General features: G+C 45.7%; 1 protein-coding gene across 6 annotated transcripts in view; it reads right to left on the bottom strand.

Moving 5' to 3' along the window:
- Nucleotides 1-1,223: 1,223 nt before the first annotated feature.
- Iqsec2 (IQ motif and Sec7 domain ArfGEF 2) overlaps nt 1,224-16,573 on the bottom strand; it is an 85,886-nt gene continuing 70,536 nt past the window's right edge. For 3 of the 6 annotated variants that reach the window (XM_060375177.1, XM_021664332.2, XM_060375178.1), the window contains 10 exons: nt 15,932-16,093; nt 15,348-15,470; nt 13,576-13,742; nt 10,990-11,129; nt 10,134-10,259; nt 7,505-7,604; nt 6,621-6,782; nt 4,686-4,859; nt 4,128-4,177; nt 1,224-3,548 (listed from right to left, as the gene is read on the bottom strand). In XM_060375177.1, the coding sequence (XP_060231160.1) occupies nt 2,583-3,548; nt 4,128-4,177; nt 4,686-4,859; nt 6,621-6,782; nt 7,505-7,604; nt 10,134-10,259; nt 10,990-11,129; nt 13,576-13,742; nt 15,348-15,470; nt 15,932-16,093 (2,170 nt within the window). In that variant the 3' untranslated portion in view covers nt 1,224-2,582. The remainder of the gene's footprint in view (nt 3,549-4,127; nt 4,178-4,685; nt 4,860-6,620; nt 6,783-7,504; nt 7,605-10,133; nt 10,260-10,989; nt 11,130-13,575; nt 13,743-15,347; nt 15,471-15,931; nt 16,094-16,573) is intronic. The other 3 variants (XM_060375179.1, XM_060375180.1, XM_060375181.1) reach the window with 1 other exon arrangement.

Genomic DNA, 16,573 nt, shown 5'->3' with positions numbered 1-16,573 from the left:
TTCCACATATCCAACCTCTACAAAGAAGGTAAGAGAACTAACCTGTTAAATACCTACTCCACCCTAGCTGCTTGGCATTTATTACTTCATATAATCATCACAATTCCATGTAACTGTTTAACTAGCCTGGCAGAAATGAAGATCTTCTTCTTCTTCTTCTTCTTCTTCTTCTTCTTCTTCTTCTTCTTCTTCTTCTTCTTCTTCAAGGGATTTATTTTTAATTATGTATATGTGTGTATCCATATATGTCAGTATGTGCAAGTGACTGTGTTGGGTCCCTTAGAGTTGTGGAGTTATCAACAGTTGTGAGACACCATGTGGTAGTTGGGAATCAAACTCCAGCACCTTCCAGGAATACAAAGTGCTCTTAACCTCTGAGCTATGTCTCCAGCCTGAACATTTTTAAGGAGATGATCAGATTATTGAAACACTGGACCCTAAGAAAGGGAATTTTGCCAGGAATCTCAGGCCACAAGGGGAACTTGTCTCCAGGAAAGAAGATTTCACCCACTTCTAACCACCTTACAGGATGAAACTGAAGCCCAGACAAGGATGGTGCCTGGGACCACGTATTGCCTATTTTTGGCACTTTTTTTTTTTAATATTCTGCCCTCTTTTCAGGACCCTAAAGACATATTTGTGGGTTTTTCTAGATCACTTTGTCCCTCTTCCCAATATGGTCACATTGAATAAATGTCTCTTTTCTTTTGTGCTCTCCACTTTTTTTGTTTTTCAAGACAGGATTTCTCTGTGTAGCCCTGGCTGTTCTAGACTTGCTTTGTAGACCACGGTGGCCTCAAACTCAGAGCTCCACTTGCCTTTGTCTCCTGAGTTCAGGGATTAAAGATGTGCACCACCACCACATGGTTCTTCTGCTTTCTGCTTTTAATTTGTCTCTTTTAATTGGCTTATTGTAGAAAAGTGGCTGAACCTTTGGAGCACAGGTTGTAAGCTCATGTTCCTCCACAGCATAACAAGAAGTGATCATTTCAAGTGGTAAACTGAAGTAAGGAAAACTTGGAGGTTGACTCCCTGAAACTCTTGTGCCTAAGTGAAACCTCAGAATGTGAACTTATCAACCCCAAGTCCCACACTCTTGCTACCATCATGCAGAAAATATATGAAATGAGACGGGAAACCCACCCTCATCTTGCTTTGTGCTCCTCTCTCCATGGGCTTCACAGTGGGGGAAGGGGACATAAGTAGGAGGCAGAGGCCAGAGGTGAGCACAAGGTCTTTTATGAGGCATCAAATATACATTCTTATATACAAGGAGGGAAAAAAGACAATGCCTGAACCCCAGCTCCTCTCCATAGAGTCCTTCCCACCAACACCTTCCCACAACCCCAAGCCCCAGGGACCCTTTGACATAGAGAGTCCATCTGTCTGCTGCATTGCAGCCCATTCTGGACTGGGGAGAGAAAGGCAGGGACTGTGAAAGGAGCTGAATGTAGGGCAAGAAGAGGAGCTGGGCCTTGTAAAAAATATATTTATAAGAAATAAACAGGGCTGCAAAGGGCTGGCGAGGCAGTGGAGATTTTGATGAACAAGAGGGGCTTGGGCATTCTGGCTCACAGCCCCAGCTCTGATGGCTTCAATCTCTGCCTCAGGGAGGACATCTTGGGCTCACGATGGTCCTCTGGGAGTCTTTCCCCAGGGCTGATGCTGGGTGCCCTGCCCTAGTGAGATATGTGTGGGAGATATCTGTAAAGTGCATTGTCTTTAGTTGTAGGTGGGAAAAATAGAAGGAATGGGGGGGCATGCAATATGGGTGAGGGAGGGCAGTACCCTTCTCATCCCAGACCTGAGCCTCCTTCCCCACCCCACCCCCACCTCCAAAACAAAAACCTTTCTGGACTTTAATCAGGATAAGAACATTGCAGGGCAAGGCAAGTTCCTGAAGCCAAAGAGGTCTGGGCTGGGGCCCTATTAGGAGAGAGGGCACAGACTGGCTCAAGAGAGGAAGCACTGCCCTCTGTAGGGGCCAGCACAAGCAAGGTTCCACCCACGGAGTGCACTGACGGTCTCATGTGTCCTCCAGCAGGCAGAAAGACACATGGAGGTGTGTGGCTAGGTCCTGAGGTCAGAGAGAGGGCTGAGCCAGCTGAGTTTTGGCCACAGCTCTACAGAGCTCTCTCTTAGCCCCACACAGCCAGAGGAGCTCTGGGGAAAGCCTTCACCTCTACAGCTCTAGAAGCCTGCCTTCTCCACCAGCTTGCAAGGAAGCTCACATTTGCCCAGAGGTCTGAGGCCACCAACTAGACCTCCAGGGACAAGAAAAGAGAAGAGGAAGACAGGAAAAGGAGGACAAGAACTGCTGAGAGGCCCTTACCACTTCCCAGCACTGCAGTGCCCTAAGTTCAGGCTGCAAGGGGCAAGGGCCCACCAATTTGAAAGGAAACCCCATGGCAACTGCTAGGGGGCTGGAAGAAGGGTCTGGAGAGATGAAAGAAGTGGAAAGAAGGACACTGCTGAGTGTATATATAATTTGAAAAAAAAACTGAGGAAGAAGAGAGGAACAAGGTCCCTCTCTTGTAGATTTCCCCAGACTGTCCTGTTCCTCAGTACACGTATTCCATTCCTCAGACCACAGTGCTGATCCGGCTTGGCTTGGCCTTGGGGTTTGCACTGGGTTGATTAGCCGTGCCAGGGGGCCCAGAGGCGTGCAGTGGGCCATGGGGAGAGGTGGGTGGTAGGGGTGAATGTGGGGTATGAGGTGAGGGTGGGGGCAGGGGAGGGTAGGAGGGGTGAGGTGGGATGGGTGAATGTGGTGACAGTGGTGATTGGGGGTGGTGAGGGTGGGAGTAGGATCCCCCTGGTGGTCGGGACCCAGGGACCCCAGCTGCACCCGATGCTGGCATCATCTGTGGGTGGTGACTGAAGATGAAGTGCTTGGGGCCCTGTTTATGGGCAGGAGGGTGCTGTGGAGCAGGACTGTACAGCGGTAATGGGGATGTGGGCTGGTGCAAGGGATGCCGGCCATGTGGAGCAAACTGTGGGTGTCCTCCAGCCCCTCGTCTTGGGGCTCTGCCTGGCCGGCCCAGAGTATAATGCTGGGGTCCTGGAACTGGGCCATGGGTGTGGAAGTGTCGATGTGGCCCCACAGGTGGGGCTGAGGCAGGTGGTGGTGGAATGGAGCTGAGCTGGGGCAGGGGTGGAGGCTGCTGAGGGGGTGGAGGCAGAGGGGGTTGCTGGGGTGGGAGGTAGGGTGGTGGGGCAGGGCCCGGTCCTTGGCAGTACTGGGCATGCAGGGCCTGGAGCTTAGACTGCCCATCAGGTAGCACCCCCAGGCCACCATGGCTGTGACCATGGTGGTGGTGGTGATGGTGGTGGTGGGTGGAGGAAGCAGATGAAGACGAGGCAGAAGCCTGGCCTGTTGGCGGTGGTGGCATCTGGAAGGGCCCTTTGCCTCTCTTGCTTCCAAATAGGGAGCCCAGGAAAGATGAGGAGTTGGAGACTGGCCTCTGGCTCTTGTACTCCTCTGGCGGCGGGGGTGGGGGCGGAGGTGGCATCCTCTGGTGAGGGCGTGGACTGCTAATAACAGACCCCTGAAAGGGGGGAGGAGGGGAAGTCAGGCCAGTCTAAATATCCTAAACCCCCAACCCTAAACTCCACCCCTGTTCCTGAAGCTGGAGCAACAGGGATCCCAAAGTAACAGCAAACATCAAACAGCAGTCCTGTATTTGTGGCCAGCTCTGCTCCCCAGCTCTGTTGCCACATCTACTACCTCAGTTGAACCTCAGGGGGCAGAGGAAGAATCAGTAGGACTTCCTGACCATTTCTCAGGCCAAGAAAATGTTAGGCCTAGAGAGGCAGAATGACTCGCTCAGGAACAAAGAGCAGGATATGGAGGTTAAAGTTTCTTGAAGCCCAAGTCCAAGGGCATCCCTATTTGGAGTTGGCCTGGGGTTGAGAAGGGGCATGGGAGAGTGGAAGACAGACTGAGAGACAGGCAGAGTGAGGACAGACAGAGTTGAGGACAGATGGAGAAAGTGGTTGGCTGGGAGAGGCAGCCATATGGTTTCCAGCACAGAAGAGGGGTAGGCAACAGGTCCCCTCCTCCTCTGGGGCTCCACAGCCAGGGCAGGGCTCATGCAGAAAATGATGGGGCAGGAGCTGACACTTACTTCGATGGTGCTGTCCAGCGATCCCACGCTGTTACGCCGCCCCCGCTTCCCTGCACCCACAAGCAAGGAGCCCAGCGTCAGAGCAGCAACCCTCCCTCCCCACCCTGCTGGGCTCCAGAGCTGGGCACCAGGCCTAGGTCCCTCCCAGGGACAGACACCCCATTACCCCTTTCCCCCATTGAAGAGGGGGAGGTAGGGAGGAAGAGAGGTTGAGAAGGAGGAAAGAAAGGAGGAAAAGATGGAGGAGAGGCAGTAAAGGAGAAACAGAAGAGGGAAAAGAGGAGAGGGGCTGAGTCCGTGGCCCCACTTTATATTCCCTGGCAGAAACCCTGGGCCCCACTTGTTCTGACCTGGCTACCAAGCCCCCCTGTGGCATAGTGCCCAGGGCTCTGAATGTTGTTTGTGTGTGTGTATGTGTGTGTGTGTATCTGTCTGTCTGTCTGTTTGGTCTGTCTGTCTGTCTGAGTGATGGAAGAAGGCTGACAGCCAGTGATAGGAGGCAAAGAGGTCACCTGGTCCCACAGCTCCCCAGCCAGGGCAGGGGCCCAGAACACTTACCTGCATCAGAGAGGTCTCGCAGGGAACTACTGAGTGCACCCCGCTTGAGCCCATCGCCTGCCCCATAAGTGTCCTCCAGACTACTGCGGGCCAGAGTCCCATTGACTGAGTCCTTGGCTCCTCCAGGCTGTGAGGCATTAGGCCGCATCATACCTTTCTGCTTCTCCAGCTCCGCTGGGTAGCAGTAAAGAAAATGGACAAAGATTTAAAAAAAAAAAATAAAAAGCATTAAGAGCCCATCTGATTGACTACAGTCTTCCTTTATTTTCCTCCCTCTTTCTGGTTCCCAGGCTTCCTGCCAAACCCCTACCCCCTAGTCATACTTGTTTCCCCTAAAGTTCAACTCTATCCTCAAAGCTCCTAGGTGCCCATCCCATCCCATGCCACGTACTCCTTCCTTTTGCTCCCCCCAGGAAAGTTTAAGTGTCTACTCTCCCTCCTCCTTTTCCATCTTCTTATCCTTCATTTCTTTACCCTTTTGTAGAAAGACCTCCTTAAACACCCCTGCCCTTTAAACAAGAGCTTTGCAGTAGATGGCTCACAATAAGGATGGAAAAGCCCTTCTAGCCTACAGTGAAGAGCAGCCCTTTCAAAGTTCAACAAGTTCTCAGATGCCTTGCTTCAGAGGTGCTCTTGAAAGAGCAAGGACATGAAACTGATTGGAAGCAAATCCTTTATTGTGTGCCAGGCAGTATGCAGGGAGCAGCATATACTTGATCTCCCTCCTTCCACATTAATACCATCATCTACACTATGCAGAAGAAGAAGCTGAGAAATTTGAGAAGTCACAGATTTTGCTCAGGGGCAGAGAGTTGAAATTTGTGAAGCCAACATTCTAGAAGCAGGTCTGGGCCCCCTATACCTTCAGTGAGGTCAGGGAAACTCTGATCTACCGGGCCTCTCCTTCTCTTGATATGGATAACCTCTTGACTTTCCCAGGGGATCCAAAATCTACTGAACTGATATTCCTCCTCAATGAAGACTTATCAAGGAACTGACTACTTCTCTCTGCCTTCTTTCTCCTCAATGTCATATTACTTAACTGGGACTGCTTAGCTTAGAAAAGAGAAAACTTGGAAGGCATTAGGAAAAATGAGAAATAATTACTATTTTCCATTGTATATGAGCAAGCTAACTTGGTGTAGCCCCTGGGAAGTGAATTGAACCTCAACTCAGGAACTGTTTCTGGGTAGAGTAGAGGAGACAGGGAATGATATTTGTTTAACACCATGGATGCATTGGGGCACTTTGTCATCTGCTTCTCTTCTCTTCTCTTCTCTTCTCTTCTCTTCTCTTCTCTTCTCTTCTCTTCTCTTCTCTTCTCTTCTCTTCTTTCCTCTTTCATCTTCACCTTCTCTATCACTTCTCCTCTTCCATTCCCTCCCCGCTCTTTGTGACAGAGACTCAATACGTGGTCAAGGCTTGCCTGGGAATTTGAAATCTTCCTACCTCAGCCTCACCAGTGCTGGCATTACAGGTGTGCAACCAGTATGCCTGGCTGCTTGTCAAACTCTGTGGTTTCTTTATCCTTGTTTCATTTGAACAAAGGGTTCAGAAGGCCACAGAAGGCACTCAAGTTTGCCCAGATAACAAGTAGCATACATGAAATCTAAAGCTACAGTCCTATCTTCTATGCCCTGAATCTTCTCCCTGATACTAGTAGTTCAATAGAAGGAAGAATTAGCTCATGATTAGAGGATGGGTTTGGAGGCCACAGCATAGACTGTCAATGACTGGAATAATCTGAGGTTAGGAAGTAATGACTTTCTTGTCACTAAAAGCATTTAGGCAGAAGCTAAAGGGTTCCTGGAACAAGGGTAGGAAGGTTGGGCAAGCTAGCCCTCAACTCTATGGTTCTCAGATGACAGGATTCTTGGTGTCTGTGGGGACACTGTATCAGGAGAGAGGTAAGGAGTCATGGCTGTAGCTACTCACATTCCACACGGTACTTCTCCATCTCCTGCACCTCAGCAATGGATTCCCGCAGGTCAGAAGTAAAGCGCAGCCTGTCTTGGAGGCTAGGAGCATTGAAGATGATGAGGACTTTTCGTTCCCCTCCAGGTACTGCAGACAGTAACTTGATCCCAAACTGATAATCTGCAGCAATGAGAGAGGACAGGAAAAGCTGGATATTTCTGCCAAGTCTGAAGCAAAGTGCCTAAGACAAGAAACTGAGAAATGACACAACTCTCTCTCCACTGTTGCCAACCATCTCTGAGACAGTCATGCTGTTTTGGCTAGGCTAGTCTCAAACTCCTGGGCTCAAGTAAGTTTTCTGTCTGTGCCTGTGAAATACTGTTCCTACAGGCACACATGTCCATCTTGGAGATGATTTCTGTAACATCCAACTCTGAAATGCCTTTTTTGTGCTTAAAAATCTTCAGTGGATTCCTTTTGTCCCCAAACTCCTGGTAACCATGGCAACCTTATTACTTATACTCCAGGATGTAAAGGCAAAGAAAATTCTGATCTCCTTTCTAGAAACATTTTCCTTTGTCCCTCTGCCTCCCATGAAGACTCTGTTCTCTTGAATGACACCCTGTCTTGCTCTCCACAGTACAGTCATTCAAAGTACAGTGTGACTGCCACCTCTTCTGCCACTAAGGAATACACAAACATCGCTGTTCTGTGCTCTCCAGGGGCCACACCCAAATCACGTTCCATTCTAGTCTTCCTTTAAGCCTTGGACCAGTAGATACTTTGGGGACTTGAACCCAGCTGTAGAGGACTTGGACAGCTGGAAGCTAGTGTACATGAAGGATGAGCATGGGCTCTGGTAAGCCCCTGGGATGCATGCTAGGGTTCAAGAGGGGACTCACATGAATTCTGGAAGAGCTGCATGTGCATTTCCACCAGGGGAAAGGACTGACGAAAGCTGTATGTCACCAAGATCTTCTTCTTCTGGAAAATTTTGGTGACCTTTGGCAAACATGGGTGGGAAAAAGATAAGACGCAGGATTGAGGGTGGGGATTTTTGCAAGTGATACCCATTTCTAGTAACCACCTTCCCCACCTATTCCCAGTAAAAGGCATATGCATATGAGCACATATACCCACAAAGGAGAACTGAAACTTAAGGAACAGAGAGGTGGGAGAGAATGCAAGATTGTGACATCATAACCATGCACAACCAGTATTTGCAACTTCTAAAGGAACTAAATGAATGCTGGTCCCTCCAGGAAGCTTGTCCTAGTACCTCACATAGATTTCTTTCTTTCTTTCTTTCTTTCTTTCTTTCTTTCTTTCATTCTTTCTTTCTCTTTCTTTCTTTTGATAGGGTATCTCTGTGTAGCCTTGGCTGTTCTGGACTTGATTTGTAGACCAAGCTGGCCTCAAACTCACAAAGATCCACCTGCCTCTGTCTCCTGAGTGCTGGGACTGAAGGCCCAGCTCTCATACAAATTTTCATTTCCATCTTCTGCGCTTCCAGGGTGCTGGTTTTAAACCTTTCTCTTGTCAGACTCCATGGTAGTTCTGAATATGTGATTGGCCCCTGTTGGCCAAGAGAACACTGGGTGGTTTTCAAGTTTTCTCACTTAACCCAAATTCCTGCCATCCAGAAGTAGCTTATAATGGCAACCTCTGCCTAGCCTATGAACAGGATCAATAACCCAAGGTCAGAGGTAAAGCGCAGTATTTAGACATTTTAGATTCTCTACTAACATAAGCTTGGACAATCTGCAAGTGGCTAGCATTCTATTTATTTTGTATGCTGGGGATGAAACCTGGGTCCAGACTCTATCACTAAGCTAAAGCCTCAACCTCTACAAATGGCTCTTAAAACACACATTTGGTTTAGGTTGGTGACACAGCACAATGGTGCCAAACACTTTTTGGCAATGGTGTGGTGTGACGGTTGAGACAAGGCCTCTATCATGCAGTTCAGTCTGACCTTAACTTCCTGTTTTTTGTGCCTCCATCTCTCAAATGCTTAAATTACAGATTGTATCACCACACCATGCTGCAAAACACATTTTAGGGCTTTTGGATTTTGAGTCCCTGAGAACAAGGACTGAGTCTGACTTATCTCCATGTACTCAGTGTCTAGCATAGAGCTAGACACACAGGGATGTCAGTGCATGGAAGTTATCTAACACTCAGCACCTGGGTGGGCCCGGCACACCTGGCTTCAGACTTGAGTATCTCTTCCTCCTCTTCTCTTTTGTACTGCTGGGAATGGAACCCAGATCCTTTCATATGCTAAGCATGCACTCTACTACTGAATTGTATTGCCAGGCACTGACTTCCTATTGAATCCTCTTGACAACTCTAGGAGATAAAGGGTTAGCACCATTTCATGAAGCAGGCAACTAAGGTTTGGAGAGAATTTTAGACGTATTTTTGGTCTAAAGTGGTGATTCTCAACTGGAGATGATTTTGGCCCCTGCTTCCACAAGATACGGAAAAACGTCTTTTGTTCCTTCCACTTTTTCTTCTCTGAAGACGTTCTCTCCTGCCCCTGCCTCTTTTTTCTTTTCTCTCTCTCTCTCTCTCTCTCTCTCTCTCTCTCTCTCTCTCTTTTTTGTGCTTTTCTCAAATAAAATAAAACACATTTTATTTGAAGACTTGTTGCTGGCTTCTAGTAGGTATCCCAGAGCGCTGCTAAATGTACTACAATGCACAAGACAGGCCCTTGCAGGAAAGAATTGTCTGTTTCAAAATGTCAACAGTGCCAAGATGGGGAAATGCTAATGAGGAGAGAAGACCAAGAGAGAAAGAAGATTGCTGTTCTCAAATCCTTGGAGTACTGTCTCAGAGGACAGGGAGAATACTTATAGAGTAAGAAGTGAACCACATCAGGAAGCAGATTCTGGACAGGTGTGGTGGCACATGCCTTTGATTCTAGTACTCCAAAGGCAGAGGAAGGTGAATTTCTGTGAATTTGTGGCTAGCCTGGTGTAGGTAGTGAGTTCCAAGACAGCCAGAGCTATATAGTAAGTGATACCCTTTATTTAAAAAAACAAAATTAAACCCCAATTTCCACCCCCTAAGAAAAACAAACAGATTCTAGCAAACAGGGCTAAGGCATCTTGCCCAGGAAATCCTGAAAATCCCTTCTGCTCTGCAGAATCTAATAAATCCCATCACTAAAATATGGTATCTCTGCTGTACCAGTGATGTGCTTTGTTTTAATCACTTCCAACAGCAAGACAACTGAAAAATTCATAGGGTCACAGATTCAGAACCCTCTGTGCAACTGCAGTGGATCGGAACATTTCCTACCGTTAACCAGGTTATAAGTGTATCATTTCCCCCTTGTGCTCACATTCGCTGTCTCTTGTGTGGCTATCACTACAGCAATATGAAGGAAAAGGAGGAGCAGAGAAGGGCTATGCCTTACTGGAGACAATGCAGATGACATGCCAGAGCACTATACCAACCACACTCCAATACCCAGAAGCTTTGCTGACTATCTCCCTCCCATTTCCTTCTGTACAATGCCCATACCACAAGGAGGTCATTGAAGAGGAAGACCTCCCTCTGATGCAGCCCCAGCCTCTGTGGGCGGTTTGGATCTGGCACCTCATAGAGCTGGCAGCAGCAAACCAGTCGACGGTGAGGAAGAGACAGGACCTGGATAGATGTTGAAAAAATCGGTGTCAGCAAGGCCATCCCATCAGTTCCAGGCCTCTGTTACCTTAATAAGGCACATCTGTCACTCTGACACAAAAAATATAAACAACTAAGTCCTTTAAGCTTTTCTGCCACCTTGCCTTTTTCTCTCTAAAACCCTCTGTCTGAAATGCCTTTCTTGCCCACCCAGCCATATTTTGTTCCTCTTTCACATCGTAATTCCAAAGTTATTTTCCAAGAAGCATTTCTGACTTCCCTTGGCTTAACATGGCATTTCCCTGCTTTTTGTTCCTCTAAAGTAGACCATGAGGCAGAAGTATTATTTGTGTCTTTGTCTTGGAATCTCACTAAACTTTGAGTGCCCCTAAAGACAGAGATTGTGTCTGATTCACATCTGTGTTTCTGGATTCCAGTAAAATGCTGGTATCAGTAGTAAGGCATCCATAAATGTTTGTTGGCCAAAGTATATCTGCTTCTTAGCAAATATTAGCTTGGTTCCCCTTACTTGGGTTGGGCAGACAAAACCATACGTAAAATGAAAATATTCATACCAAATCTGTGATGACCTTTGCAATATACTAGATACATTTACACGGAGAATATTCCATAATCTGCACCATGATCCCTAAGGAATATCATATATCCCACTTCATTTTACAGGTAAGGAGAATCTGGGGCTGGGGGGGGCGCAGAGACTTGCCACATAATAGGAGCCCCGAAAGGCACTTACCGGTTTCTTGCCAACAATCATGCGCTCCACAGCCTGCACCTGGGACACATGGTCATCATTGGTACGCAGTTCACGACCCTGGATGCGCTGGTAGATGCCTACTAGGAGGTCTCGAGGGATGTCTTCACCATTGTCAACCCCTATGTGGAAAATATAACAAAGGAGTATATCACATTAATATGGAAGGTAGGCAGTAGGGGGTTCTCCATAACACCCTATACCCGGGAATGAACCTTAGCAAAAGAGAGTGGGTATTCTTGGCCTTTTAGTTATGAAAGGGACAGGAAGGTGCCTCTCAATAAAACAGCCAATTACTTTTTTAGCCAGGATAGGGATTTTGCCTAAACAACTTACAACACACTATAATTAAAGACAATCAGGTACTACTTTTTATTCACACTCACACACACACACACACACACACACACACACACACACACACACTCATCCCTCCAAGCCAGATTAATAAACTGGAGTTGCCAGATGGCAGCACACGCCTTTAATTCCAGCACTTGGGAGGCAGAGGCAGGTGGATCTCTGAGTTGGTCTTCAGAGAAAGTTCCAGGATAGCCAGAGCTGTTACACAGAGAAACCTATATATCAAAAAACAAGCAAACAAAACCTATCCCTTCATATCCATGGGAGATTGGTTCAAAGATCTTCCATCATTACCCAAATCCAAAGATGCTCAAATCTCATAGACAAAATAGTGTAGTCAAGTACATTTGCCAAGTGGTAAGATAAGGTGTTGGTCTTGTAAACTGAGGCAGTATTTTCATATAACCTACATATATGCTCCTGTTACTTTAAATCATCTCTGTATTATTTACAATACCTACTGCAATGTTGATTCCATGCAAACAGTAGGTTTACTGTATTATTTAGGGAATAATGGCAAGATAAAAGCTTGTATATATTTAGTACAGATCTAAGTTGTTGTTGTTTGTTTGTTTTTTTTTAGATGTTTTCAATCTACAGTTGGTTGAATTCATGGATGCAGAACCCACAGATATAGAGGACTGACTCTATATATGGTAAGCATACAATTATAGATGAATGAATAATGGCAAGATTAAGGGAAATAGCTACAGGTGTCCTCTGATCTAACTTCCCCTTCCTAAGTCTACCATCTTTCTCCACTCTTGACTGTGTGCTGAATGAAAAGTTCTCACTCTTCTATTTAAAACCTCTGCTAGGAAAATGATGTCTCCTTTGGAAATACTTCTTCCTTGGACAAATGCTAAAAGTACATTCTTCTTCCCTCTGCCTTTTTTTTAACCTTAGCTACCAGACAACAGCTTAAATCCTTCAACTACATAAATTATGACAGTCAGCAACTTTGTCCTGTTCTCTCCATCTCTATTTCCCTCTTTCATTTCTTTTGAAATAATTGTAATATTTGTGCCATTTTAGTAGGCTGCTCTTTGGTTAAAGCTAGAGTTTGACATCAATACAATAAACCAAAAGAAAACATCAGGGTGACACCATTTATCTAGCATTGGAAGATCTCAGAAAGTGGACCATTTGACCTTTCCAAGTGTTCATCTACCTCATCTCAGTTATTTTTCTAAACAACTTCACATTTTCTTCCTTTGTACCTATGTTGTTCTTTCTGCTAGGTAAGCCCTCTTCCATTTTCAGTCTGCCACCTTCAAGGCTCACCTTAAAGTACAAACCCTCCAGGAAATCAGTAGGAGGTGACTGCTCCTTTCTCTGAGCTCTGGTTATCTTTTGGCCTCTTTGACATCAATGTTCACTTTCTGTCTTGCTGTTGTTATCTAGGCACTACATTCGAATCTCTCCCTCAGACTAGAAGAGCTCTCAGAACAGAGACTATTGCAGACTCCCCTCTATTGTCCTTAGTACTCATTTTACTTGGTATACATTAAGCATCCAGTGTCAACTGGCTGAGTGGTTGTTTGGCTAAGTGAATATGTGAATGGAGGAAAAGGTATATAAAGTATCTAATGTAATCTAACATAATCAAATGTGTCTTAGTGGGGATAAATAGGAAGACAAGGAGACAGAGACTGAGGACTGAATAAAACAGTTTAAGAGCCAAGCTTTCTTTTTTTTTTTTTTTTAGACAGGGTTTCTTTGTGTAACTATGGATGTCCTGGAACTCACTCTGTAGACCAAGGTGGCCTCAAACTCATGGATCCACCTGTCTCTTTTTCCCAAGTTCTGGGATTAAAGGCATGTACCACCATACTTGGCTTATTCTGTTTCTTTTAAGACAGAGTCACATTCTATAGCCTGAGTCAATATTTAGTACATAATTGGTCTGAGAGTGAGTACATGGACAAACAACTATTTTTCTTTGCAGTGCTAGAAATCAAATTCAGAGATTTGCATGTTCTAGGTAAGCACTCAGCTACTGAGTTACCCACACAGCCTGGCAAATAACTATTTGAGTGAATTAATAAGTGAATGCCCTGGGGACATCCAGCCAGGAGATAAAGTGATAGCACAGAAGAAGGCAAATTTATAAGGACATCTGAGATCTCTCTCATCCCACTCCTATCCCCACCCTCTTTTCTTTTCTCAGATGGCGTGCAAGAAAAATTGATGGGAAATTCTGGTCACCTCTAAGGTTCTTAATGAAGTCATCCAGTTTCATCTTGCGTTCAGCCTTGACACTGGGGCTGTACATGTCCGTATTGAGGAGGATGATAGCAAAAGCAAGAATGAAGATGGTATCTGGGTTCCGGAACTGGCGTACGAGGGCAGGGTTACAGACACAGTACCGCTGGCTGTGAGACAAGAAGGGTCAAGTCCAGACACAGGTGCCAGTAATATCCACCTACCCACCATTTGCCCAGGTTGTCATCACAACCCTTTCTTTCAAGGAACACCACCTTAGCATTTGGTGTCTGTCCTTTTCAATTTTTCCAACACCACCATGAAACAATCATATTCACTACCTTCTTAGAACTTTTCCATGAGACTTATGGACATTATCTCAAGCAATTCACCACAGCACCACATGAATCTTATTTCCCCATTTCTTTGCATCTGTAGTGGTGGGGATTGAACCCTGGGCCTTGAGAATGCTAAGCATATGCTCTACCACTGAACCACACCTGCAACACAGGATATAATGAAGACTTGAAGTGGTGAGGTAATGTGCCCAGGTAATAGAGCTGGTGAATGGTAAAACCTGGATGAAAACAAGTCATCTGGCTACAAAGCAAATCTTTCTCCCATAATAGAAAATGAGTTCTCAGCAATTCCTCCATCACTCCTGAAAAAGCTCCAAAGGGTGGAGCAAGATGAACAATTCCACATTTGGCTAAGGCTGAGGATCTGGCTTGCTTCCATGTATGTGGACCTATCTGCATTGCCCACGTGGCACGCCGGGGCTGGCTACCCAGAGGCTATTTAAGCTGTGGGCTGGCTTTCCCCAGGGTCAGATGATTGTTCAAGGTTCCTGAATAAACTGCATTGAAAAAAAAATGGATAGGAGTTCCCTCATCTTACAGCAAGTCACAGAGGAAAAAAAAAAAAAAAAAAAAAAAACAACTAAATAGATCTGTTTAGTTTATAGTCATTTTGGTATCCTCTTATGAGTTTAATTTTTTTCTCCCAATAAGTTCAAAAAATAAATTATTCAAATGTTAAAAAAAAAGATTTAGAGCCAGCTCTGTCAGATCTTCAAAGCATTTAGAGTTGAGGACAAATATATTGGAGTTAGATACACTCAAGTTCAAACCCTGGTTCAGCTAACTTACTCACAATGCCCCTGAATTTCAGATTTGTCATCTACAAAACAGAAATACCAATAGAAGCAGCTACCTCATAGAATGGTAGCCTTTTTTCTTCAATACTAGGCACAGAAACCAGAGTCAGTCGTAGTAGGCAAATGCTCTATTACTGACTTACACACCTAGATCCATGAATGTTACCGTTTATTACTGATCTTGTCACTTATTACTATGCCTGTATCTCAAATGCTCGAGCTAGATACTTTACTCTCACTAACTCTAAACCTTACAAATGCCTCTCAAGATGGGATTTATCATTTTTGAATTTTTGTTTGTTCCATTTGTCTTTCTTCCTTCCTTCCTTTCTTTCTTTCTTTCTTTCTTTCTTTCTTTCTTTCTTTCTTTCTTTCTTTCTTTCTTTCTTTCTTTCTTTTGAGATAGGACCTCTCAATGTAGTCCTGGCTGTTCTGGAACTCACTACGTAGACCAGGCTGGCCTCAAACTCAAGAGATCCTCCTGTTTCTTCCTTACCACACCAGACCTTCATTTCTGTTTTATGGCAAGGAAATTACAATGCTCAGAAAATTGTCTTCTGGGAGTAGGGCCCCAAAGTAGAAAGAGGCAGGCAGCTTTAGGAGTGGGAAGCAGGCATACCTGAAAGCTTCAATGAGTCGCTCCACTTTCTGGGCCTCACCCTGAACTCGGATATGGGATTGGAACTTCCTGAGTGCATCGTCCAAATCCATCGAGGAGAAGTCCATCTCATCAACCACACAGCTAAAGAGCAAAGAAGCAGGGTGGGTGGTGGCACTCTTAATTTCTCTACACAAACTACTGACTCACCCACTTGCACAAGCAGCCCAACACTCCCACTGACAGACTCCCAAACTTTGGACCTATGGCCACAAGTATAACATCTGAGGACTGTTTGAGACTGAAGTAAGAAAACTGAAGGCACATGCTTTCCATTAATCTATTCATTTCAGTGATGAGAAATTGAGGCCCAAAGCAAACTCTTAGATGAGCATGCCCTTCACAGAACCACTCTTGGGAGACTTTGGGCATAGGGTCGAGAGAGATAAGACCCTTTTGGTGCAGAGGGTTATGGGAACAGGAAAATCTACTCATCGTGTTTTGAAATTTTTATCTGAACAAAAAAGACAGACTGCTCCTTTCCTCCCTCCTGCCTTCCTTTTCCAGGAATCCCTGGCCCGCCTGCCCCATGTTGGGGTCCTCACTCCAACACATCTCTGTTGAACTGCTTCTGCCGGTTCCCCAGGAATTCCCCAATCATCTGCCGGCTCAGGCCTTTCCGCTCCAGGATGAAGTGAGCCACCCCCACAGGAGTGTCTGACAGGAAGCCTCGCTCAATCAAATACTGGATACCCTTCTCTGGCTTCCTGCAGAAAGAGAGGAGGTAGATGAGATATTTGTTCCTCTAGAACTGTGTCTATTTCTAGAACTGATTTGGGGCAGGGACTAACTAAGGCTTCAGGGAGCCTAGAATCTATAATGTGGTCAATTCCTTCAGGGTACAGATGAAAGCACCACAGTACAAGAAGAAGACACTACTTTCCTATTTCACAGAGTTTCAAAATTCAAAGGTATGCTCACACTAATTTCCTCTTTTACTGGAGGCATACCACAGTTGGAAGAAAGTAAGTATCAAAATGAAAGCCTGCTCTCTGTCAGGGATTATGATAGGCCCAGCAATCATCAGAGAGTCTTGAGAGAAGGCCTGAGCTTTAGATCAAGACTGCTTCTCTGAGTCACAGACCCTCTGGACAGGAAGAAGTGGTTATTTTGTTCCATGTCCTTCATCCTATCCAGCTTCTCAACAGACAAGGCACCTCCAATGTTTTCATAGAGTGGGGCCAAAA

This window comes from Meriones unguiculatus, chromosome X, assembly GCF_030254825.1.
Source record: "Meriones unguiculatus strain TT.TT164.6M chromosome X, Bangor_MerUng_6.1, whole genome shotgun sequence".
NCBI classification, from domain to species: domain Eukaryota; kingdom Metazoa; phylum Chordata; class Mammalia; order Rodentia; family Muridae; genus Meriones; species Meriones unguiculatus.
This window is presented reverse-complemented; position numbering and strand designations above follow the sequence as displayed.